The 26,469-nt window shown below is 35.4% G+C and overlaps 1 protein-coding gene and 1 pseudogene across 1 annotated transcript in view; both read right to left on the bottom strand.

Annotated features, from left to right (window-relative positions):
• Positions 1 to 24,890, bottom strand: part of LOC111507443 (whirlin) — a 132,986-nt gene extending 108,096 nt beyond the window's left edge. Inside the window, exons 1-2 of the mRNA XM_023162747.2 lie at positions 24,536 to 24,890; positions 6,837 to 7,160 (exon numbers count right to left, since the gene is read on the bottom strand). Coding sequence (XP_023018515.2) covers positions 6,837 to 7,160; positions 24,536 to 24,830 — 619 coding nt within the window. The 5' untranslated portion in view covers positions 24,831 to 24,890. The remainder of the gene's footprint in view (positions 1 to 6,836; positions 7,161 to 24,535) is intronic.
• LOC111507444 (coatomer subunit gamma-like) lies at positions 15,711 to 17,302 on the bottom strand (annotated as a pseudogene).
• Positions 24,891 to 26,469: the final 1,579 nt, after the last annotated feature.

The following is a 26,469-nucleotide window of genomic DNA, read 5'->3' as shown; positions in this document are numbered from 1 at the left end:
GATATACTCGATGAACAATAATAATAATCGGTGACACTATTTTTTGGGTTTGTAACACGTCGATTTTTTGGGTTTTTTCCTGACGTTTCGCTAGCGCGAGTGGCTAACTTCTTCAGAGGTTTATTCATTCTGAGTTATTTTCACTACTATTATGACGAGTCACTGCCATACGAAATTTATCCAATATAATATTATAGATAGATAGATAGATAGATAGATAGATAGATCTTTATTTAAATAGGATATCCTAATAATATACAAATCAACTAGAATGGTAGAAATAAAAAAAAAGGTATGTGTTACATCTAGAAATGACTTAAATGTATGACAAACATAAGTTCAATAAAATATTTTTGAAGACATTACTACAAAAACAGCAACATTATACATTCGAAAAATTTCAATGCAACATGTAGAAAGATAAATTACATAATTATTTGAAATATATAACGAACATTAGATGAATGGAATTATACAAATTACAGCTACAGGTAACAAAGACATAATACATATCATATTTGTTCATTTAAAACAAATTTCTTCAGTTCATTTTTGAACATGTTCAGAGATGGGCTATTTTAAAGGTAAAGGAGGTAAAGTGTTGATTGGCCTGAATTCTTTACATTTAATAGTTTGAGGAATTTTGGGTATAGGAACAATAGTACTACTTTTCAATCTTTCTGGTATTACGCCAGTTTCAAGAGAGGTGTTGATAAGGTGCAATATAACGTGACCGATAGTCTCAAAAACTTGTTTCAATATTTTGAAGTTGAGGATTTCATGTATACTGCACTTATTATCCAAGGAAATTATAATTTTACGTAGGTCATTTAACGAAAGCAATCTGAATTCTGAGAAAGTTTTGTATAAATTGAAGTTTTTATTGCACCATGACTCTGAATAGTCAATGCTCGCCACAATTTCATTTATGCTTTCAACAAAATAACTGTTGAAGTTATCTGATATTTCAATAACATCTTTTAGTAATATAAGTTCACCAGTTTTCTCAAACTGAATACAATTTGGAAAGTCAATGTCTTCTCCTTTAACTAGTTTTTTGAGAGTTTTCCACATTTGTTTAGAGTTGTTTCTATACCGATCGATTTTTTCAAAATAATATTGATCTTTTTTTCTTTTCAACACATTGACAACATCATTTCTCAATTTCTTGAAAGTTTCCCAGTTATTTTGTTTTTCTAGATTTGAACAGTTTCTGAAAGCTCTGTATGCCCTATCACGATTCTTAATTTTACAGTGAACTTCGTTATTAAACCATGGCAAATGACTGTTAATACTACAATTTTGTATTGGAGAAATATCATCAATAACTGCTTTGCAATTATTCAGTATTTCTTTATAAATAACTTCAACATCAGTAGAATTTAAAGACCATTTACATGATATTAAGTTAATTTTTATAAGGTCCAAATTGCTTTCATTTAAGTTTCTATATTTTTTTATAGTTTGATTTTCGTTATTATGAATATTAGTAAAGTTGACAGTGATTGTTGAATGGTCTGTTATTATTGGATATGAGTGCACCGACGCTTGACATCTATTTACGTTCGTTAATACATAATCTATAAGCGATTCGCTGTGGTTAGTAACTCTAGTTGGTTCATTGATTATTTGCGATATGCCATACGTATTGAGAAGGTTTTTTAATCTAGAAACATAAAAACTATCATCAGAGTAGTTCAGATTGAAGTCGCCCACTAAAATACAATGAAATTTCGTCGAAAATAAACTATCACAGATATTTTCAAAATCCTCTAAGAATTTTGCATCAGATCCTGAGGGTGAGTGATAAAGACATCCCACTAAAATAGGGCGTTTGAGTCTAATTTTCAGAATTTTACACCAGTAATTACCTTCTAATATATATGTTTTATATACAGAGTTCACAATGTCACTTTTTATATATATTAAGACACCACCTGTATGTCGACTTTTTGAGTCACAGCGTACTATATTGTAATTAGGAATTTTCAGTTCACTTTCTTCAATATCATTGGTTATTCCGGATTCACTTAGTAATATAATTTTTGGGTTGTAGCAAACTAGACTTCCTTGTAATTGATCTTTGTTTTTAAGAAGACTTTGAATATTTAGGTATATAATGTCAGTGTTTAATTGTATATTAGAATTATTTTCTACTTTTTTAAAACCATTTGTTTTGATTATCATTACCTATTCATTAATCATTTCATGAACTAGTTAAAGCAAATACCTGAATGCAGGTAAAAAAAGACGAAAATACACATTCAATAGTGACAAATATGTGAAAAACAATATTACTGTTGTAAATCATCGCATGAAAAAAATTAACGCCGGCCGCTGCTGGTCGTCGTCAATCGATTGTGACTTGCCAAGATAGTTCCAGATGCCGCATCTCTTTGAGAGACTTCTAGCGACTTTCCTGTCAGCTTTCAGATGCTTCCATTACCATATATAAACACTACCAACACGCAGATCGAGGAAGTCTAGTTGAATGTGCGGTACGATGTGATCTAATAAGGCGTAGCCAATTGAAGTTTCAGTTGAAGTGTTTGTATTTTATTGTCAGTGTAGCAGTGTAATGAAGTTAGGTTAAATTGTATAGTCAATTACTATCAAATCTACGGGGAAACGTAATATTACATATTAAATATTCTATGGCAACAAGGCATGATTATCTGATAAGAACATTCTGATATCAGAACAATCTGATAAGAACATTCAACGGGAAGGTATTCAACTCAATTTGATCGGTAATTATACATTGGGAATTTTTGTATTCATTGATTCTCATACTTTCCAGAAGGTCAAGTTTCAAACTGTTCATCACGAAATGAAGGATTTTGGATTCATGATTGAACTCATGTCTCTCTGTAAGGATCTTTGTAGCATCTTTATTTTTTTTTCCATTCTGGAAACTGTTTCAATGCTGTTTTATACGTGCCTCAAATATTCTTCCAGCTTGACATATGTGAAAAATCGGACATGAACCTCAAAACAATTCATACACTCCTGATCTATCTGACCGAAAACTTTATCTTTGTTATTTTCAATGTGCATGCTCAAGTTGTTATTAGTTTTAAACCCTATATTAACACCTTTATTTACTTTTTTTGGTGTCATCGACATTGATTTCATTAGTCATTAGCCTCGTGTCATGGGTAGGTTATGTTAATACTTTCAGCTATGCCCTCTTCCCTATCTTCGCTTCATCGGTTTAGCGGGAGATGTCCTTTTGGCGGGAGCTGGCCGTTTTCCGCTTGATTATGCGGCTTCTTCAAATTTTCTCTTGTGGATGATCTCAGCTTGGGACCACTCGATGTTATGTTGATGAGTCCAAACCTGCTCTGTTTCTCCTAATTTACTGGTTTTCTCTCACTGTTTGTGTTTCTTGTACTCGGCAATGCGGACTTTCTATGGCCTCTTAGTTTCACCGGTATAGGATTTGTGGTACTCGCAGGGTATCCGTTAAATGCAATTCTTTGAATCGCGGTCCGCGTTTGGTGGCCTGGTTTTCGTGAAACTGCTGCGGATAGTGTTTCAGGTTCTGATTTTATACTTGGATCCAATTCTTCTTATCCTTTCCGACAATCCTCTAATGTAGAAAAATGCAAGCACTGGTTGTGACGGCTTCTCTTCTTCACGAGACTCTCGCTATCTTTCAAGCAAAGTCTGTTCCACAATCACTTTAGAGTAATCATTTCGTTGAAGATCATTTCTAATGATGCCTAGTTCGTTCTAGAGACCTTTCTCCGTATTACAGAGTCCCAAAGCACGGTCTACTAGAGTCTTGATGAATCCTCTTTCAGTCGATTGATGGAGGTTGGATTCGTGGTTCACATACTGTCCAGTGATAATTATTATTATGAGGATTCTCTTTGAGCACGATGGTAGAAGGAATATCGATTAAATTCGAAACACTTCGCTTTGGCAAATATTGCCGGACCACTTCACAAAAACAATACAAAATGGAGTTCATGTTCGTGCTCGAACACACAATTTTGAAGAGAATTATACAGCACGCAGTCGGCATTCGAGAAATCATTTGAATTTCAAAATATATGCAAATGTGTTTGGTTTGGATATCGAGGCTACTGAAATAATTTATTGTTTCAATTACATACATAGGAACCTGGAGTAAACGTATTTGTTGTGCGATCCGAAACGTAGATAGGATAATCTTCCATAGAGATTGGTTGTGCTGAATTAGATGGCAGCACCATTTAGACCAAGGGTAATCTACATTATTCATGAGCGACTTCAAATATTGAAAAGTTTATTGGTATATGTTCAAAATGTGTTTTTCCGTTCACCAGCTGTCGTCTCCGAATGAATGACAGCTCTCAAAGATAGATAGAAGTACTTGTGGACTGTGTTAGCAATGTCTCAACATTCAGTGTGTGATATCAAGCATTATTCGACTATACGCAGTGATCACCAATGATCACCAAAGAAGTTGGTTGAGTAACATCCAATAGAAGAATTTTCAATAAAGTCTATGAACATAAACAAGCTCTTCGCAAATCAGATCCAGCCTCATCCCTCTTCAAATATCACCTTGAAATAGGCCACACAATAAGCTTCAGGGTAATTCGTGAAGCCATTATAATTGGAAAACGTACCAACTGTCTCAATAAATGATATGATTTACAGAGACAATCATGTCCTATAAGGAAATTTTCAAAGGATAAAAATTGGTAATATTTTTGTACAACTTGTTTAAGCCGTATTCCTATTTCTCTTACCGGACTGTTTATACGAAACTACCGATCTTCTACGCCGATATTCCCACATGTTTCAGAGGTACTACACGACAGCTGAACAAATTCATGACATTTATGAATAATCTCATTAGAAACATACAGTTCACACTCGAAACAGATATAGAAAAACAGATCAATTTCTCAGACCTGACTATCATACATAATAAGCGAAAAAGATTTTGATACGCTTCAAGATGATCTCGAAAATCTATCTACTTACTTTTCAGTATCAGACTTATCTCTCAACGAAGCTAAATGCAAAATAATGAGTTTCACACGAAAGAAGTCACCCACTATCAAGGACTATTTTATTAATCACACCAATTTAAAGAGAATCAATGAGATGAAAGATCTCGGAATCATTTTACTGGTGTGTTGAGTTTCTCTCGGCACATTGAATACTCAGTATCTGAATGTTATAGAAACATATCTGAAGATCTAGTCGTGAATTCAATCACGATACTTGTTTGTTACTCTTTAACTCCATTGTTCGTTCTAAGCTGGAATATGGTTGTGTCATTTGAAATCCAAAGACCTTTTTATATTCTGAAACTATAGAAAAAGTCCAGAAACGATTATTAAGAACACTCTTCTTCAGAAAATGTAATGTTTGGCTTTTATTTATATCGTATTCTAGCCAATTACAAGAATTGAACATGCAACCATTGAAAAACCACCGTGAGTCCTCGGAAATGATTTTTGTTTTTAACATTCTTAGAAAACTGAAAGTACTTGAAATTCGCTATAGTACTGATTTTATTTTACCTGACGTATGACTGAAAAGAGAAGACAATCTATTTCGTGTCTCAAACAATTTGTGTCCTCTTCAACAATGTCTCGAAACCGTTAACAAAATGGTGAGGAACGGTGAACTGGATATATTCAGTATTACAGAGGGACAACTTCTCCAAATGCTCAAATGTGTCTGAATTTTTTTACGATACTTTTATTATTTATTGTTTTATATTGTTATATTTTATATCGATTTTAACTATATCAATAGTACTCAATAAATACTATATGTAAGGAACTTCAAAAAACTATACATCATGTAAGTGGAAACCATTCTGTTTGTTGTTCAGTATGAATACATTTCTATTCTATTTCTATTCTATAATGAATTTGAGTTCAATGTATTCAGAAAACCGAGCTTTTTGTAGATCCCTGTAATTGACGATGTTTCCGATGGTTGTAGAATGGTAATTTCATCTGAAGAAAAGTTGCTGGGTAACAGGATCCATTTTTTCCTGAAAAAACAATTGTTTCCTTGTCGCCGTTTGGAATTTAATTAGGTTCTTCTTCAGGGGTTTGTAACAATGAATTTTCATAAACATACCTTCCACAATTTTACGAGAAATAATGTGTTTTTAATCACGCAATATATCTCAGAAATTGATAATATCGAACAATTCAAAAATAAGATGAAAGGTTATATCAAATCGATCTCGAGGGTTGATAAACATCTACAAATCGAAAACCCCTTCATGATATAGTACTTTGGTCAACAATTAAGTCCCTTGGAATAATGCGTATGTATCTGATCTACTATGTATACGTACCCGGCACGTTTTTTAAACCTATACAAGAATTTTTCATTATTAAGGTTAGCTTATGATACTTCTGTGTTGTAACGGTTTCCTTTGTGAAATAATTTATTATCATTATTCAATTTCTCACTGAAAAGTAGTTTCTTCCTGTTGATATTACTATTTTAAAAACCATTAGACATATTACATTACATTACATTTAAAAAATTAAAAAACATTGCAACAACCCAATTTCCGAGACAATACAAAAAACGACATGAAACAAACAAATGGCTTCATCTGTGATTCTGATAAGGTGGTGTCTGTTTTTCAATCAATAACAAAAAAAAAGGATTAAAAATAGGGTAAATCATTCGGATATTTTACTTATCAAATTAAAATATGCAGTCTTATGGCCATCGACATCTCTACTAGTGTTAACACTATCGTATTTGAGGTTATGTATCATTCCGCTCAAGAATCTTTTGGATAAATATGGTTGAGCATCTAGAATAGTTGGATGATCATTAACACTAATGGTATCACTCACCAGCATCTTTTCCTCCTTTCACACATATCCCGAAACCGTGAGTCCCATCCTGAGGCTCCCTTACCATCGTAACCGTCCTAGTTATCAATTCGTGTATGCTGGGTACATAAGCAGGGCGATAGTTTATTTGGTGGGTGGTGGAAGGGGGGCTGCTCGCAGGAGATCTACGAGGCCTCTCCACGTTCGTTTTTACAGTAGAAGAGGGGTTGTTGGAACCGAAAAGACGGAGAACTTGTTCAGGAGAGATCGGTCTCTTCTTGTTGTTGGCCACTGCAGGGGTTCTACTTGTGGTGCTGAAGTTTGGATTGGAGCCCAAATAAGTTCCTGCAAAGTAAACATAATTTTTCAGAATTCAGTCTACAAGAAATAGGCAGATATTAGGTGGGCTGAAAAAAATTCGTTGGCTTACACACATATGACGCTACTATAGTCTATTTCAAAAGAGTGTAGAGTAATAAATCATGAAGTGTCATAAAATTTGCCTGAATTTCGTTGTCGTCCATGGGCGTAGGTAAATCTTAGGATTATTAAACTTAATAATTAAAGTAAATTAAAAATTACAGACATAGATAATAATAAAAGGCCATTTTTGGGAAGTAATTTGGTCTAAAACTAAGTACCTACATGTATTTAGGTAAGTAAAATTTCTTAAAAAAAGATTAAGATTAATTTTAGTGGTTCTTGTAAACTTATTTAATATGCAATTTGGGTTCATATACTTGAGCATGATTTCTCAAAAAAGGGTTAACACTTAGTTCCGAGGTGCCATGTCATTATAATAATCCCTTTTTGACCCTGCCCACCAATCATGCAATACCTATTAAACCCAGGTAATTAAGAAAAAGGGTTTAAATATATTGTAATGGTGTCTTAAACATTCGAGTTATAATAGTAATTGTTACTACACCAATTAAACGTACAGTGATATTGTGATATAGAAATAGTGAAAAAGTTATAAAATGGGGACATTTACTCCAAAGAAAAGAAATGTAAAAAATTCTCCGCTATCTGTTTGCGAAAAAGTTATAATTTTAAATGTATATGATTGCATAAAACACGATCACCCTAGTTTGTCTGTGCAAGAAAGTGTTGAGCGATGTGCCCGAATGACTGGAATTGGACAGTCCACGATTTTTAAATTATTGCGAGAAAGAAAGATATCAGGCCAGGTAAGTCCATGCAAGAGAAAATCAGGAAGACCAATAAAAATCTTAGATGAAGACACCAAATGTGACATTCGAAGAAAAGTTCATTCGTTTTATTTTAAAAAGGAAATACCCACTCTTGAAAAAATATTTATCGAGATAAGCCAAGATAACGATATTCCTTTGATATCCAGAAAACTTTTATGGAAAACTTTAAAAAGTATGAATTTTGCCTGGGAAAAGCACAATCGAAAGGCACTATTACTGGAAAGTGATGAAATTGTTTGCTGGAGACGAAAATATTTGACAACTATAAAGCAGTACCGCAGAGAGCAAAAGAAATTTTTTTATCTTGATGAGACGTGGATAAACGAAGGTTATATAGTCAAAAAATGTGGCAAGATAAAAATATAACAAGTTCTCGCCAAGCTTTCATAGAAGGCCTTTCGACGGGTATTAAAGTGCCTTCGGGAAAAGGGAAGAGGCTTATAATTGCTCACATTGGAAGCGAAGACGGATTTTTAAAAGAAGGTTTGTTAAGCTTTGAGTCGTGCCGGACGGGAGATTATCATGAGGACATGAATTCGGATGTCTTCGAAGACTACTTCGGGGAAATGTTAAAATTTCTTTCAGCTGATTCGGTCGTGGTTATGGATAATGCAAGCTACCATTCAAGGCGCTTAGAGAAGGTACCAACTTCAGCTTGGAGAAAGCAAGAAATTATTAACTGGCTGTCAAAAAAAGGTATTCAGTTTGAGACGAATTCAGTAAAGAAGGAACTACTAGCCATAGTAAAACAACATAAATCTCGCTTCATGAAATATGCCGTAGAAGATGTAGCAGAAAAGTATAAAGTAACTGTGCTGCGCCTACCGCCATATCATTGCGAATTAAATCCTATAGAACTTATATGGGCACAAGTTAAAGGATATGTTGCAAGGCACAATACCACATTTAAAATGAAAGATGTCAAGGTATTGTTTGATCAAGCCATTATGGAAATCACATCAGAAAACTGGCAAAAAGCAATCCAGCATGTTTTAAAAGAGGAAGATAAAATGTGGGAACTGGACAACTTGGTCGATCAGGTGGTTGACCCTATAATTATAACACCAGGGGATGATGACAGTTCTTCGGATGAAGACTATACTGATGTAGAATAATTTAATTGAATTGTAAATATACTGTAGCGGGATAAGCAATCTGGACAGAGACCAGTGTATCAGTGACAGTGACACTTTTGCTCAGGTTAGGGTTTAGAATTAAGGGTAGTCTGAATAATTATTTTCTCGGAAGGTTCTCGAAAATTGTACCTAGTAATCTCTAGAACATTCAATTAGGGTATAAATAGAGTGTTGTTAAACGTTAAGGGAAGTTCACAGTTTTAGTATTGTTCAAGTGTCAAATTGTAATAACGTATCCAGTAAAGTTCTTGTCGTTTTTGTGAATAAATTGATTTAAAGTCCCCACAAGTGTTTCAATACGTAAAGTTCGTTCGTGTGTGTTTGTGAGTATTTCCCGATTTCGGTTCGTATATATTTTATTGTTACATTTTATATTTTTTTAATAACACTGTTCTGCTGTATTAAATTTTTATTTCCTTTAATATAATTTTTATGAATGCATATTCTTTTGGCAATTATCCCACTAGCGCGCCTCTGGCTCAGTATTTATCCGTCGATAACAATGGACAAATCCCTTAAAACAGGGTGATACCTACCTGCTCTTTATGAAACGACATAATTTTGCAATGCGGACTAGGGAAGTGACAGAATTTATTGACGGATCACCCTGTAGCGCTTTTGAATACTTAATGAGATTTTATTACTCTACACTCTTTTGAAATAGACTATAGTATCAAATTCATAAAATGGGTGATATTAACCTTCCTGATGATTATCGACCAATTTCTATCATTCCGCTAATTGGTAAAATATTAGAACTAATTCTTAAGGAAAGGTTACTCCAATTTTTCTAGTCAAATGGCTACTGTGTAAAGCGCAATTTGGCTATAGACCTAACCGGTCTACTGTATTGGCTCTATGTAAATTTTATGAAGTTGTTGTGGATGCCTTTGAGAGTCGTCAGTTTTGTGAGGCGAGGTTTTACGACCTATCAAGGGCATTTGATACGATACGACATGACTTCTTGCTATTAAAATTGGAAAGATATGGGGTTAGAGGGGTGGCTTTGAAGCTTTTTTCGTCATATTTGGAGGAACGAAAGTATTTTGTGAGTGTCTCCGGTCGGAGATCTGCTGAGTACCTAGTTATGATTGGTGTCTCACAGGGCTCCGTTTTAGGACCCTTGCTATTTATTATATATTTCAATGATTTATGTGTGAGTATTAACTCTGATGTGTCTTCCATTTTTTATGCAGATGAGTCCACACTCGTTGTGAAAAATTTAAATAAAAGCAGTGCTTTACAGACCCTTAATTGTTCCGAACAGAATGCTAAAGTTTGGTTTCGATGTAATTTCCTTTTCTTAAATGAAACTAAAACGCAGCATCTCAGTTTGAACCATGCAGAAAAATCTGAAGATAGAGTTAAACTCTTGGGCCTTCATATAGACTCTCAACTAAATTTTTCATTTCACATTCAGGATCTAGCAAAACGTCTGGCCAAAGCTTCTTATGCGTTGCGTCAATTGAAATATCAGCTGTCGTTTGATAATTCAAAAATAGCGTACTTTGCTATGTTCCACGGTATAATGACTTATGGTTTGATTATTTGGGGAAGTGCGACTCATGCCAATCAAATATTCATAGCACAAAAAAAAGTCATTAGAATAGTTTCTTCTAGTGAGTATGACACTCATTGAAGACCCCTTTTTAAAAAATTTAACATCATGCCACTGCCTTGTTGTTATATATTGGAGTGCCTCCTTTATGTTGGGAGCAAAATTTTGGGCAATGAGGTAACCTCAAACTGCCATGTACATAGGTACAGTACCAGAGGTGGTAGTGATCTGCGTCTTCCACTCTTCAGACTAACCAAATCTCAGAATTCTTATTTGTATTAGGTTTTAAAATGTTTAACGCCCTTTCACAAAAACATAAAAATTTCATTACTTTAAATTGGAAACATTCAAAAATCAAATGCACAAATATTTAGTTTATCATTGTTTCTATTCTGTGGAAGAATTTTTGCTTCATGTTGTTTTTTTTTAAAGCATTTGTTTTGTTTTGTGTTTAATGACAAATATAGACATGTTTTTATTGTATACACGAATAAATATTTCTATCTATCATGTGATTTCCAGTTAACCTTTGGCTCGATGAACATTATTTGGACTTTGCATCAGAAAAATCAACCTTTGAGAAGTGGTTTACCGAGTAACAGCCAAAAAGAGGCTGTTACCGACGAAAACATAAGAAAAGTCCACAAATTAATTTTGTATGAGCGCAAAGTGAAGTACATCGAGATAGCTGAGGCTCTAAAGATATCAAAGAAAAGTGTTGGAGATGTCATGCATGAATATTTGAGTATTCGTAAGCTCTGTTCAAAGTGGGTACCGCGCGAGCCCACAATCCACCAAAAACAACAACGAATTGATGATTCTGAGCAGTGTTTGAAGCTGTTCCATCATAAAAATCTGAATTCATGCTTCGATGTGAGACAATCGATGAAACATGGCTCCTTCATTTCACACCAGAATCAAAATAATCGTCATCTGAGTGGACTGCACGTGGTGAACCGGCTCCAAAGCGTGCAAAGACGCAACATTCGGCTGGCCAGGCTATAGTATCAATATTTTAGGATGCGCATGGTATAATGTTCACCTATTATCTTGAAAAGAAAAAAACCATGAATGGCAACGACTACATAGCGTTATAGGAGCGTTTGAAGAAGAAATGCGCGGAAAAACAGTCCAATTTGAAATTGTTGTTACATCAAGACAATGCACCTTGTCACAAATCGATTAAATCAATGTCAAACTTGCATAAGTTGGACTTCGAATTGCTTCCGCATCCACCGTATTCCCCAGATCTGGCCCCCAGCGGCTTTTTATGTTCTCAAATCCCAAGAGAATGCTCGCTGGAAATAAATTCAGCGGCTAAGGACAAATCGTACTTCAAAAATGTTATCGAAAAACTGTAAGACCAGTATTATCATTGTATAATGCCATAAATTTTTATAACAGACTGCCACTTTCTATAAAGAGGTTGAATTCTTCAACTTTGTTCAGTAAGAAAGTTAAAAACTTATTACTGGACAAATGTTACTACAGTCATAAGGAATATTTAGAGGCTTCTTTCACAGAAGAATAATAAGATATATAATCGTTCTAAATTTTCACTTGCTGTTTTGCTTTAGTTTCAGTGTTCTGACTGGCGATTTTATCGTTTTTTTTTAAATATGTGTGTACATGTTTGTAAATATAGTTATATATGTAAATATATACATATGTATATTTATTTGACTACGGCAAGCAAAATTGACACATTTTTTATTCATTTTTTAATTAGCATTTTATATATTTATATGTACCTATACCTTTGTATATGCAAATATTAATTTTTATTAAAGCTTTGATTGCATAATTCTATTCATAAGTGACGTGCTGTTTTTTGTAAATAATCATTGACCTACCATATATACGCTATGTATCACAAATGGTGAATAAATATTATTATTATTATTATTCACTCTCGAATACAACTATATTGAATAATACATACATCGATTTTTTTTGTGTTAGCTTACGAACTTTTCCAGCCAAACGTTACTTCAAAATGTTAGATATCAGTGTATTATAAATAATACTAGAGGGAGCCAACCCGATTTCGCACCAACTTGTCACTAATTTGATAAAATCCACTTCAACAAAAGTACGTTCACAACTATCGACTTTATTTTCGAAATAACTAACTAACAACACAAAACCAAAATATGACTCTAACCTCTAAACAAAACCAAATCAATTGCAATCTCACTTCATCGCGCGTAATACAATAGTTTGTGAGGCCGTTTGAAATAATTTTCTCTCGCGATAGTTAAAATTTTGTGGCAACCCCTTCAGTTGTATTGTATGGAAGGTAATTAAAATGTGCATGAAAAGCTTGATTATAGAAACATATAACAAAAAAAGGTAATCTAAAGAAATGAACTTTAAACGTTCAAGCCAGTTTCGAATATACCTAGACAGTAAGTTGAATAAACTGACACCTATCAGAAAACAACTACTCCCCTGGCTAATACCACGAAGGGCGTTGGATTTAATCCGACAGGCACAGACAGTCAGTGCAGGAATCTTCTCAGAAAATTTCCTGCATATGCAATTGGCAATATAACTGAAGAAGTCGACCTTCAGTTTTGGAACGGGCACACTTGCAGACCGGTTTCGGGCTCATTAGCCACTCATCAGTGCAAGATAGAGCCCGAAACCGGTCTGCAAGTGTGCCCGTTCCAAAATTGAAGGTCGACTCTTTCAGTTGTATTGCCAATTGCATATGCACGAAATTTTCTGTGAAGATTCCTGCACTGACGACTGTCGTATATAATCCAACACCCTTTGTGATTTCAGCCAGGGGAGTAGTTGTTTTCTGATAGGTGTCAGTCCATTCAATCTAGTGTGTAGGTATATTTGAAATTGGCTTGAACGTTTAAAGTTCATTTCTTTAGATTTGTTTACTGTCAGCCCACTGACTAATAAGAAAAAAAAGTAATACAAATTATGAATTGGTTAAGGCTTTCGCGGAGGAGATTTTCATTGTTACGATCTTCATTCGGATTTGAAGGCCGTCGTGGTTTGAAACTGTATCATAACGTTTCGCCAGTGGCTGGCTTCTTCAGAGGTCTATTCATCCTGATGGTTTACCGATGACTCGTGATTTCTAGTTCGTAAGTTGTATTTATGTTGACACAGGTAGCCCGCCTTTCTAGTTCGTGTGTTGTTATTGGCCGAAGTATTATTACCGGTTACATTTTTTTTAAACAGTATTGTATGATCTCCTTCAATAAACGCGGGTTCTGCTACTGCCGATTTTTCTATTTGACGTATTCTACAGTTTTTCCTATGGTCATTCAGCCTTGTACCCATGGATCTTTTGGTGGTACCAATATAAACTTTTTCGCAAGTGCATGGTATAAGATATACCCCGCCGCTGAGAGTGGATCTCTTTTGTCTTTCGCAGATCTCAGGTTTTGCTGTATTTTCCTGGTGGGCTTGAACACTGTTTTTATGTTATACTTCCTTAAGATTTTTCCGATTCTGTCTGTAACCCTATGGATGTACGGTAGAAATGCATGTGCAACCGTTTGAGTTTCCTCCTTATTTTGACTTGTAAAAGTCTTCAGTTTCATGGCCTTGTTGATCTCGGTTACACTGTATCCATTCGATCTTGAAGCTACTTGAAAATGCTCCAATTCTTCTTGTGGCCTTGAAAAACCTGAATTCGGATGAGGAAATGATCATTCTACCAGCTGACAAGGGAAATGCCACGGTGCTCGTGAAAACAGAAGAACACATTGGAAAAATTTAAGCAGCTACCGCAAGCTAAAAAGAAACCCAACACAATCAAGGTTGCGGAATACGAACCGGCATATAAAATCATCATCATTGTCGGAAACCACTCAGAAGACCATCTTAAGAACAGAAGCCGGTTAATTTATCGGGCTTCTTCGGCAGCGCTTTAATACGATTTGAATTCGTAGAAAAAATTCACCAAAAATTGCTCAATGACATCATAAATATTGAAATTTGGAAAAAATGAACAGCATCAATGTATAGAGTACAAAATTGTCTATCGATCAGTATACAGGGTGTAACTGAACGAGTGTAAAACATTTAAGGAGGTGATTCCTCATCGAAAAAAAGATTGGATCTTTCATATGAACTTCATTGAAGCACCCCTTGTTAAGATAAAGCCTCTTTAAGGGGGTACATAAAATTTGTATAACAATTTTTTTCACAAGCACTAAAAAAGTAACAATATTGAAATTAACCTGACGTTTTGTACTACCAAAAAGACCCTTAGCCAGTAATTTATTTGGTTTACCCCATGGTTTTAAGGGGTGGAAAACGCAACCTCTAAAATTAATTTCCCATGTAACTTTTTGTCTTATTATTTGTTTACCATTTAAAAATTTATTTCCGATAGCCTGTTTCATTCTAAACAAAAATGGTAAGGGTAGGTATAAGAGTTGTTCCTTTAAAATTCGAAATACCGTCATATGATCAACATTTAGCTGGAAAGCAATCTTTCAAGTACTGGTAGTAGGTTGTTCTTCAATCAGATTAAGTACTGATTCCTCAAGCTGTGGTGTTCGTACTTCTCGATGGCGACCACAATCCTGCGTTCTTTTGTCGAATGAACCATATTCTCGTAATCGTTGATGGAGTCGAGCAAATATTCTATGTGAAGAATGCTGCCGTTGAGGATACATTTCAGCATATCTTCTAGAAGCTTCTAACCCATTCCCCTGCGACCGACCGTAAACTTAATGCATATCAGCCATTTCCTCATTTGTGTATGCCATTTTGATAACAAGTGAATTATTAAAGTAACAAATTAAGAACAGAACAACAACACACAATTAGTATTAATTCAATTTCGAAAATTCACAAACAGACAGCGTCATACCAATTTAATTGTCACTATCGCTAATAGCGACCTACTAGATAGATTAAATTTAATTAGGACGATTTACTACAATTGGAATAACATCAAATTCAATACACATAATCTGATGATTTCGAACATCTATCCAAGCTCCTTTTCCTCTTAGCCTACAGACGAGGTTATAAGTTCAGCAACATCAGCATCGGGTGACCTCACTGTCAGTTGCAGAGCCACACCATCAGCTAGGGCTAGTTTTGCCCTAACTAAAATATCAATACCTCCTCGAAACATTTCTGCTAGTAAAAGAGTATGAGTTGATTTTCCTCAGGAACCTTATCCGTTCTTGGCGACCTAGGAATTGGATGATATTCTTGACTACTTCCTACAGAGTATTCATAGAGCTCAAGGAATGAGTGTCTTCCTTTTCCACGAAGATGGCTGCTGCTTCTTCCCATGCCTCACAACTCTCTGGATCTGATCTTCGAGTGTGATTTCCAGGTCTTTTAATATGTATTATTCGTCGTAGCCTTCATCGGAATCCGGTAACCCAGTCGTAGGATCGCAATCTTTCACAACGAACTTGAGGACTGCCCGAAAGTGCCAACGCAAGCAGCTAGGTCATCGTCGGGAACTTCAACATTACATAAGTGGTGCCAGACTCGTTATAAGAGAGCTTGGGGCAAGGAACTTCTAAAATGATTTCGAACATCTCGCTCGGCTCGAACTCCACCCTGACATTCTCCAGTAACTGGTCACTTAGGGTATTCAAACAATCAAATTGCAGAACAACGTGGTGAGTGAAGCAGTGCTTGGTGTATCAAACGAAGTATTCTATTTCTGAATCGGTCAGTTCCACGACTTTTGAGCTGCGAAACAAGAGGCCCAATTGCTGTATTCCCGGTATAGCGCTGAGTTTTTCGGTAAAGTTTTCTTCTTTCGAGACTCCAACTGGTCTTGCGGGGCCCTGAGACGCAAGCATACCCTCAGCTCTGTGTTTGACTTCACGCTCCTCAGTAGTTGGAATACTGGTACTTATTTGATGTCAAACGGTTGATCCGATGCGTTCTGAGTGTATTCTTTCAGTGATCTTTCCAGAGATGGAATGGACACCTGTAAAGTTTCCAAAATATAATTATTGTTAAAGCTTTTATCACTTCTGCTCAAAATACTGCTGTAATAAGTAGCCCGATCATGGACTTCATCATCAGAATCCATCTGACAGCGAACTAATAAAGCTTGAATGTTTTCCAACAAATCTGGACAAGATGCCCCAACTTGTGCCATAGATGATACTACAGCAGCCCTAATAGAAGGACATTCCAGGATGACTCGATTATAGATGAAACGGATATATCTTGAAGGCTGCTTCGTTTTCGGCCCCTCTTTCCCGAGCAAATGCAAAATCCTGACAGCCAGTGAAACGTGTTCACAATCTTCTATAAACTCGCAGAGATGTGCTAATCCTGTTTCTTTAGCTTCAGGATTATCTTCTATATTTGTTGTAATAGTGTCAGCAATTGATGCTTTGTACTCCAAATCGCCTTCGTTGCGCAACATAAGAAGTTCATGAGAACAGTGTGTTTTCACGAGAATTTTGATGCTAATGCCCTGATAGCTTGGACTACAACTACTTTGAATTCGTCGCTGATTTCGGAAACGAATGTTGCAATTTGTTCCATTAGGCGATCAACTGAGGATTCAGTTGATCGCCTAATGGAACAACAAGAGTTACGATCAACGATTGCTCGTTTCATATATCATTCAATAGCCTGCAGCATTGTAAAGTCAGTTATGCTACAAAGGGTTCTGATTGCAGCAGCCCTGTTCATGTCCTTTTTTCCTGACAATCCAGTCATGTCTTTTGTACGGCTTGACGTTACGACTATAACATCATCCGCGACAGAGCTTAGTTCTTTGATCCCCAGGTATACCATGCGCCTGAGAATTACATCTTTCGACTGAAATAGCTTTGTCATTGCAAATAAAACATCTGTGGCTTCCTGAACACTGAGAAATATAACAACAAATATACATTTTCTGGGATTGACAGAAGTTTCGTTGAATACTCTAGCTTCTTGGAGCACAGTAGTTTTCTCCATGTTTTGAAATGGATTGCCACCCCCATCTTCTTCCTCCTTTTTATCTCTTTTGAAGGAACCCATTTTGATTTGACAAATATATTAAAAATTCAAATGAATCCAGAAATATTTATTTGTATATTAGAAAATTTGCACGTCACAATCGTTGACACCGATGGTTGATTAGTTTCGTATTTTCCCATTTATGACGATGTATCTCTGTAGTTGTTGCTAAAATAATTTTTTGCTGCGAACTGGTTTATTTTGGGCAAAAAACTCAAGAGACATTTTTTGTTTAGAATGAAACAGGCTATCGGAAATGAATTTTTAAATGGTAAACAAATGATAAGGCAAAACGTTACATTGGAAATGAATTTTAGGGGTTGCGTTTTCCAAATAAACCAAAATGAACCAAATAAATTTCTGGCTAAGTGCCTTTTTGGTAGTACAAAACCTCATATTAATTTCAATATTGTAACTTTTTTAGTGCTTGTGAAAAAAATTGTTATACAAATTTTATGTACCCCCTTCAAGGGGCTGTATCTTAACAAGGGATGCATCAATGAAATTTCTTTATGTGAAAGATCCTATCTTTTTTTCTATGAGGAATCACCTTCTTAAATGTTTTACACTTATTTAGTTACACCCTGTATACCACGACACAGTAGAATGAAAATGTATTGAGATGTGGAGCTACATATGACATATGACAACGGACAAAGTTTTTGAAACAACCTATCAGTATGAAGTGAAAATATTTGACTGTCCTGATTTCATCTTGTTATATTTTAACGATGAGATTGGAAACTTTGGTGTGAAAGTTGAATAACTTTTTTCGAGATCAATTGCCCTAACACCAAACTGATATTTTTGCACTCGACGCGGTTTTGCCAACAAAGTTAGCATCCTCAGGAGAAGAAGATTGATCCTTCTTCTCCTGAGAATGCTAACTTTGTTAGCGAAACGCGCGTCTAGTGCAAAAATATCAGTTTGGTGTTAGGACAATTGATCTCGAAAAAAGTTATTGTTATATTTTGGAAAATATCAATTTCTTTGCCATAAATTTCTGGTAGCGCAACCTCTCTGTTCCATTACGTCAATGAAGCTGTTGAAAAATTTGTGAAATTGGAATCAAAAGAGCTGTTCATATAAATTTGGGTTACAAAACCTCAAACTATACCTCAAGAGTAGTCTCACCATATGCAGCATAATTTAAAAATATTCACCACATTGATTTCTAAAAATTTGAAATCAACTAAAATCAAAATATGCTTCATTACCCAAGATTTGAACATCTTATTGGCAAAGTCTAATAAAATAAAATGTGTTTACGGGTCATTTCAATAACAAACACAAGCTAAAAAATAATGCTCAGAGACAAGGGTTAGAGTATCTGTTGAACAGATACGAATATACTTAAGATGCACTGTTTGGAACGTTTGATGTAGTAATAAATATCGGCAAACTGTCCCTAACAGAAATAGCCTTACCTGGAACTGACTACGTTTCTGTGATTCTGGGAATAAACGCACTGGCTCGGGCAAAATCAAATTATCTCTATGACAACATCTGCAGAAATTTCCCTGTGAAATTTACATAACGAGTCCTATCTGCGTTTCATCTTCTCGGAACTCCGCAAAACTTCCTTTCCACTGGATAGTTTCATTATTTTATTATCACTTTCATTAACTCACTTTTGAAACCGTTTCCATTGTTTTCCAGGAACATAACAAAACTTTATTTGTCCATAGTTAGGTATGTGTGTGAAGTGATATTTCGTTAATGAAATATTGTCCAATATGGAATATGAAAGGAGAAATAGAAGCTTTCAGCAGCAAAAAAGGTTTTGCGTTTAGATGATAACTTTACTAAATAAAGTATATAGTTAGCCAGAAGGTATACTATAGTTGGGCTGAAAAGTTTTTCGGCTGACATAGAAAAACTTTTTATATGAAATTTGATTTTTTCGTTCAATATAGTGGCTCTCGGGGGCCATACAACGATTATAGCGGTCAAACCATTTTTGGGTACCAGTTTCATAATACGATTTGTCTTCAGCCTCAAAATGGGCCTCAGTTTCGACTGTTGCCTCTTCATCGGCACCATTTTCTTCCGGCGAGCATTTCTTGAGGTCTGAGAATAGAAAAAGTCGCTGGGGTCGAATCTGGAGAATATGGTGGATGTGGAAGCAATTCTAAGCCCAATTCAAGCAATTTCGCATTTTGGGCCATCCATATTGGATTTTAAATGATGTTGATACCATAAATTGATAGTTTTCCACAGTTGAGAATATTGGAGGTGAAAACCAATGTTTATTGAATAGAAATATTGGTGAAATAGTGATTTGTGTCTCATTTGTCAAATGTGAAAAATATCTGAAAATAAAGAAGAAATGAAAGAAATTCGTGAAATTTCCTTTATAGTAATATATTGAGTTGCCGACTGGGCTCTACGAGTCCAATCGATACGTTTCATTTTTGCAAACCAGAAAAATGTGAAAAATACTGATTGTATGATATAGCTTTTTGAGAGTTATTGAAACAACAAATCATATTCAAGTATCATATTCACTTTGAAACAGTTCTGTGAAGCATTCAGCAACATTTTATGATATCGAGGAAAGTAAAGACCGAATTACTACCAAAGTTGGTTCTGAAGCATAAAAGTTAGAAGTGTTTTGCATCTTTGGCGATTTTCCGGTATCGAAAGAAATGGATCAAAGAATTTTCATTAAATTTTGTGTAAGAAATGGAATTGAGTGCTCAAAAACACCTGAAATATTGACAGTAGCATACTGTGATTGTACTCTGAGTAAGAAAAATGTGGTACGAGCTTTTCACAAAGGGTCAAAAAGATGTAAATGATGACGCTCGCTCTGGATGCCCCAGCACATCAACGAGCAATCGGTGAAAATATTGAGGAAATGAAGAAAATTGTTATGGAGAATCGTTGAATCAGTATTAGAGAAGTTGCTGAGTATGTTTGGCATAGCGGTTGGCCAATGCCATGCGATTTTTTTGAAAATTTTGGTTATTTTGGTAATGAACCGTGTGATAGCGAAGTTCTTTCCGAAAGCGATGAATTTTGAGCATAGCCCAGGAATTTTTGGATAACTTCAACAGCGGTTCAGATTTGCTCAATAGAGACATAACTGGTGACTAATCATGGTTTTATGGTTATGATATTGAAACCAAAATCCAATCGTCTCAACGGAAGAGCCCAAGAGAGTAAACACCAAAAAACAGGTCAAATTCGACCAAATGTCAAGGTTTGCTTATTGTTTTCTTTGATTACTGTAGCGTAGTGCATCGGGAGTTTTTGTCACATGGCCATACGGTCAATAAGGGGTATTCTTCTGAAGTTATGCGCCGTTTGGAAGAAGCGATACGAAGAAAACGGCCAATATTGTGGAAAAAACAATCATGATGATGAATCTCGTCATTGCTTGTTCTTATTTTTTCGACAACAACATCGTAATTATGCCTCAGTCGAACTACTTTCCTTGACGTATCAACTGAAACAGTTTCAGTTTCAGTTTCAGTTGTGGCAGTTGCAGTTGAAAAGTTTTGAAGACTGTAACCAAAGAAGAATATGGCAAAATTCGGAAACCACCCAAAACATCGATGCCGTGAAAGCATACATTCCTAAATTACCTGAATGTGCTCCATATATTATACATTTTTTGCTACAACTCAATTGGGTCAATCCATTAAATGTCTTACAAAGTTTTCATAATATAACGATAGATACCACAAAATATCGTTCACGCATCATGAATAAACAGAATAATTAAAAACCAGACAATATGAACCACACCCCAAGCCAACTCTGCACCATCCCACAGTCCGAACCAATGACCTCGATTAGAATATGTCAAATATTCATATTAGCATATAAAAACATAGGCTTTCACGACCGGAGTCATGATTAGAAAGAACTAAATCCATGCCATTAGGTCGTGAACGAAACTTCGAGATACTATCTTCGTCCCCGAAGTCAAGGCATATACCACTGATGGTGTTACCACACAGACAAGAAATTCTTGTCTCGTTCTCTAGTCTCGAACGAGACTAGAGGAGACCTTCCTTTTAAGGAATCATTCTTTGACTAGGCAAGACATTGGGTTATCTTGGTCTAGACAACACGAGACAAGTTAGTGAATACTTTGAAAACGTCACTTCCGAAACTATATCAAATATTGTTATGCCCCCTCAAGTGAATTGTGACCATCTAATGAAGAAATTAGGTAATCATCATAATTCTATGTTTTTATATCCCTATACTGATAATGAAATGTTCCTTCTACTCAGTTGCAAATTGAAAAACAAATTCTCTTCTGGACATGATGAAGTGTCACTCTTTGTTATTAGAACTGCATTGACAATTTTGGTTGAACCTCTTACATTTCTGGTTAACCTTTCATTTCACACAGGAATCTTTCCAGAAAGATTGAAAATCGGTAAAGTAAATCCCATCTTTAAAAAGAAAAATTCATTTTCACCTTAGAACTACAGACCCATAACGGTCCCTTGTGGATTCTCCAAAATATTTGAATATGCATACCTAGATAAATTGCTTAATTTTCTCAAACAAGAGAAAATCCTATCAGAAAATCAGCATGGTTTTGTGAATAATAAGTCAACCATATCTGCAGTTCATTCATTTTATAATAGAATCATGAAATGTATTGACACCGGCGAGTGTCCTGTTGGGATCTTTTGCGATCTCCGCAGGGCATTTGATTGTGTCAATCATGATATCTTGAAAGAAAAACTATCTCGTTATGGGATAAGAGGTTTACCACTAAAATGGCTTTCAAACTTCTTTCAAAATCGTCTCAAATAAGAAACATAAATATAGGGGTTCCACAGGGGTCCGTCTTGGGACCTGTATTATTCTTATTATATATCAATGATATTGACAAACTGGACGTTACCGCTTTTTTTACCTTATATGCAGACGACACGTCTATTTTCTTATCATAAAATGACAATGCAACATCAGTCAAACAATGTGAACTAACAGTTACCAATATGGAAGAGTGGTTTGCTGCTAACCTCCTTTTCATGAATCTTTGGACGGGTGACGAATGTGTAAAATTCCTGGGTTTACATGTTGATAAAAGTCTCACCTGGTAAATTCAATGTGAACATCTGATTTCCCACTTGAATACTATACCCTTCCAGCTGAGGAACCTAAGACATATCCTCAGTCTTGATATGCTACGACAACTCTATTATGCACAAGTCAAAAATAGACTTCGTTATGGAATTTGTTTTTGGGGCGTATCCCCCTTGGCAAATGAAGTATTTACTGCTCAAAAAAGAGTTGTAAGGAGTATGACTGGTCTGAAAAGAAGAGAATCCTGCTGCTTTAGTTTTAAAAATATGGGAATTTTAACAATGTCGTCTATATTTATATTTGAAATTTGTCTATACGTATTTAAAAATGAAGCTAAATTTATACTGAGATCTTAATACCAGACAAAAAAATAATTTAGATGTTCCCCATTGCAGAACAATGATATGTTCGAAGTCACCAAATGTAATAGGGCCTAAAGTCTTCAATTCCCTACCCGATGATATTCGAAATTGTGTACCTGCACCTTTGTTCCAATCTCGCTTGAAATCGTTCTTGATCGAAAAGTGTTTTTATGACGTGGATTCGTTTTTTCTGCAAGCTAATGTAATGTAATGTAACTCTATTGTGAAAATTTTGTGATATTTTATTTTTTACGTAATCTCATTATCTTTAGAATAAGACTGTGGTTTGTACTGTTAGTATGCCTATCTTATGTTAATCCACTTTCTACTTTTAAGACAATTCCTATGCAATTTCTTTTTGTCTAAAGGAAAATAAAAATTATTATTATTACTATTGTAGTCCTCTTTTGAGGACTTTATTTTTCATGCACAGATCACGAAGAGTGAAGAGCAATTTTATTTTCATTCTAGGCACCATATATTTCCAATTTATCTTCGATATAGTACCTTCTGCTTCTATTTGACTAGTAGTAAGGCATTTATAGCTGCATCAGAAACCTGTTTGTTTCTTCCTTATATCTGAAAATTTTCCATAGCGTATTATGTACACGAAATAATGTTGTATAATAATCGTCCTTCGACGATCAACTTTTACCTCCACAGCCTGAATACTTTAAACGTCTACAACCAGAGGAATGGGTTGGGCAATGGTTGGAAACCCAGGCGTTTCCCAAAGGCAAAAACTCACCAAGAAAAAACCATGGTTACTGTATGGTGATCAATGGCTGGTGTGTTTTACTACAGTAAACAATACGAAAAAAACGTCCGATAATATGGAAAAAACAATCACGATAATGAACCTGTTCCATCGTTATTGCTTGTTTTTATTTTTTTGCCAAAAACAACATCGTAATCATGCCTCAGCCACCGTATTCACCAGATTTGACCCCTGTGACTTTTTTCCCTTCCCAAGATTGAAGAGACCCATGAAAAAACGTCGTTTTGCGTCATAAGTAGAACAAAAAAGATCCGTTTTGTTATTTATTGAACAGAGTAATGTCACAGGAGGACAAGAGTTAACTTGCAATACAGGATGATCTTAGAATTATATCAAAATCAATTTCAATAGAAACAAACTTTGAATATTGAAACATCTACTAGAATTTTGCTTTCAAAACTCCAACTGCTCTATAATATTCCAGAAGTAGATTATACATTTTCACAGTAATGTTCGTCGTTCGCCGTTTTCGAGTCACCGGTTTTTGTTATAAATAGTGTAGATAACAAGATTTTGTAACAATATTTCATATACCGGATACCTGAAAAATGTTGGTCATCATACAATTTTCAAAATCAATCTTTCATAATAATGAATCTAGTGTGTCCTATTATAAGAATTTATAAAGACGCCATCAAATACTCTCACCTCTTGGGCTGCTCAAAGAGTTATAGTGCGAATAATCTCTTTCTCTAGTCGGGTGATGGTGCATCACAGAACTGGGCCGCTCCACGATTGTGTACGACGTTCCGGGTGGTGAGTAGTACAGCCCCGAACGACCTCTCGAGTGGCTCCTCGGGCTGCCGCTCGGGCCCAGAACATCTTCCGCCTCGGCCGGCATCGGCCCGCGGCCTCGACCCGGCGTGCGACTCCAAGTCGAACGAGCGTATTGGCCGGCGCCGCCTAGATCGGCCAGCTCGGCATATTCCTCGCCGGCGCGCATGCCTTCTCTTCTTCTTCTTTCGGCGGCTAGGGGCTAGCCTTCGTACAATCGTCACGAGTATGTTAGCTGGAACAAAAGAAAATATGAACTGTCATTTATTATATTTATTTCAGTTTCAGTTAGTATTTTTCTAGTACAATGATGGGTTTTGTTGAGTATTGCTTGAGTTCAACTTTGACGAACTCAAATTATAATTTAGGTTTGCGAAGCATAAAAACTCAACGTCGTCTCCGCAATTTATTATCACGCTTAGATGTAGAAACGGTAAAACCATCAATCAGTACTTGTTTCGAACATATATAGGTTCATCATCAGCTAATTATTAAAAAATTCTACAATAAAAGAAGAACAACATAACAATAGTTGACACGGTGAAGTATAAAATACTTACATGGAGAAGATATATTTTTATAATGGAGAAAAGAAAATTATCAAATGTTAACAAAGAATAAATGCTCACAATAACATGTTAATAGTACTGACGAAAGTCAAAACATCATAGCTATAAATGATTTAATTATTGGAGACTTAGTGCCGTTATACCCACGAATTAACATCAAAATTAAAAAAACGCCACATGAAAACGAATTCTAATGAAATAGATCCGAACTGAATTGGATAGGAAAGGAGAATCAACTGTCAAAAATATACAGGCTGGGCCATCAAAAACTTGACATGGAGGTTTTGGAATTTTAATGGGGAATAGGGAGCGAGTCGTACATCGTTTGAAAGATCTTGGAATTCTCTGAACAATGGTGTGAATTTTTTAAAATTTGGACGTATTTTAAAGAGTTCTTTCCGACAACTAATTTTTTCAATATTGTTAATAGCAACAAATTATTGTACGCCACTGCTCAATTGGAATGTATTTGGAACTCTTTCAATTGTTTCTTACGCTACTTTTTTGTTCATTTTTTAGCTCTTCTCTGATAAGAGGACTATTACAATTGAGAAATGGTTAAAAATGCTGTTTCCATTTCTCATTTCTCCACATTATTACTAAAGTCTATCCAAATCCAAGATAGAGTGAAACAAAACAAAACCGAAGCGTGATGTTCACGTGACCGCCCAGTGTCAGATTGAAAGGGCAGCGTTCATAGGTGAATTCGCCTTCTTGGTACGAGTTCGGTACCAGCACAGGGTTGTAATCAGTCGTTTGCGTGTTTGTGTGGCGTGCGTTATAGTATATTGTTTAAAATTGTTTTCCACTGCTGATGACACTATGAGCTATCCTCTGAGTCCAGCCAGGAAACGATCCAAAAGAAGACAATTGAATGTTTAGATGAAAGAAATGATTTTAAATGTGTTCAAGAAAGAGATGGAAGAAATTGAGACATCGACTATCAACGAAGTCGTATCGAAAGTTTCCGATAAAATTGGAGTGTATTGCGCTTCGATTTACAATGTTTTACGGGAATATAAACAAAATCATACATTTTCCAAACCGAATACAAATCAGAATCGCCAAACCATTATAAAATCAATAGATGATGCTGATAAACATGCAATCAGGAGGAAAGTCCATGAGTACTTTTTCAGAAATGAAATACCCACAATAGACAAAGTACTCACAGAAATAAATGAAGATGTTTTATTGCCAAGTTGTAAGCGGTCAACATTCCATAAAGTATTGAAACAG

This window comes from Leptinotarsa decemlineata, unplaced genomic scaffold (genome assembly GCF_025532065.1).
Source record: "Leptinotarsa decemlineata unplaced genomic scaffold, Ldec_3_MD MMD2_tig00000505_RagTag_RagTag, whole genome shotgun sequence".
NCBI classification, from domain to species: domain Eukaryota; kingdom Metazoa; phylum Arthropoda; class Insecta; order Coleoptera; family Chrysomelidae; genus Leptinotarsa; species Leptinotarsa decemlineata.
The sequence above is the reverse complement of the archived record's forward strand: the minus strand, read 5'-3'. Positions and strand labels throughout refer to the sequence as shown.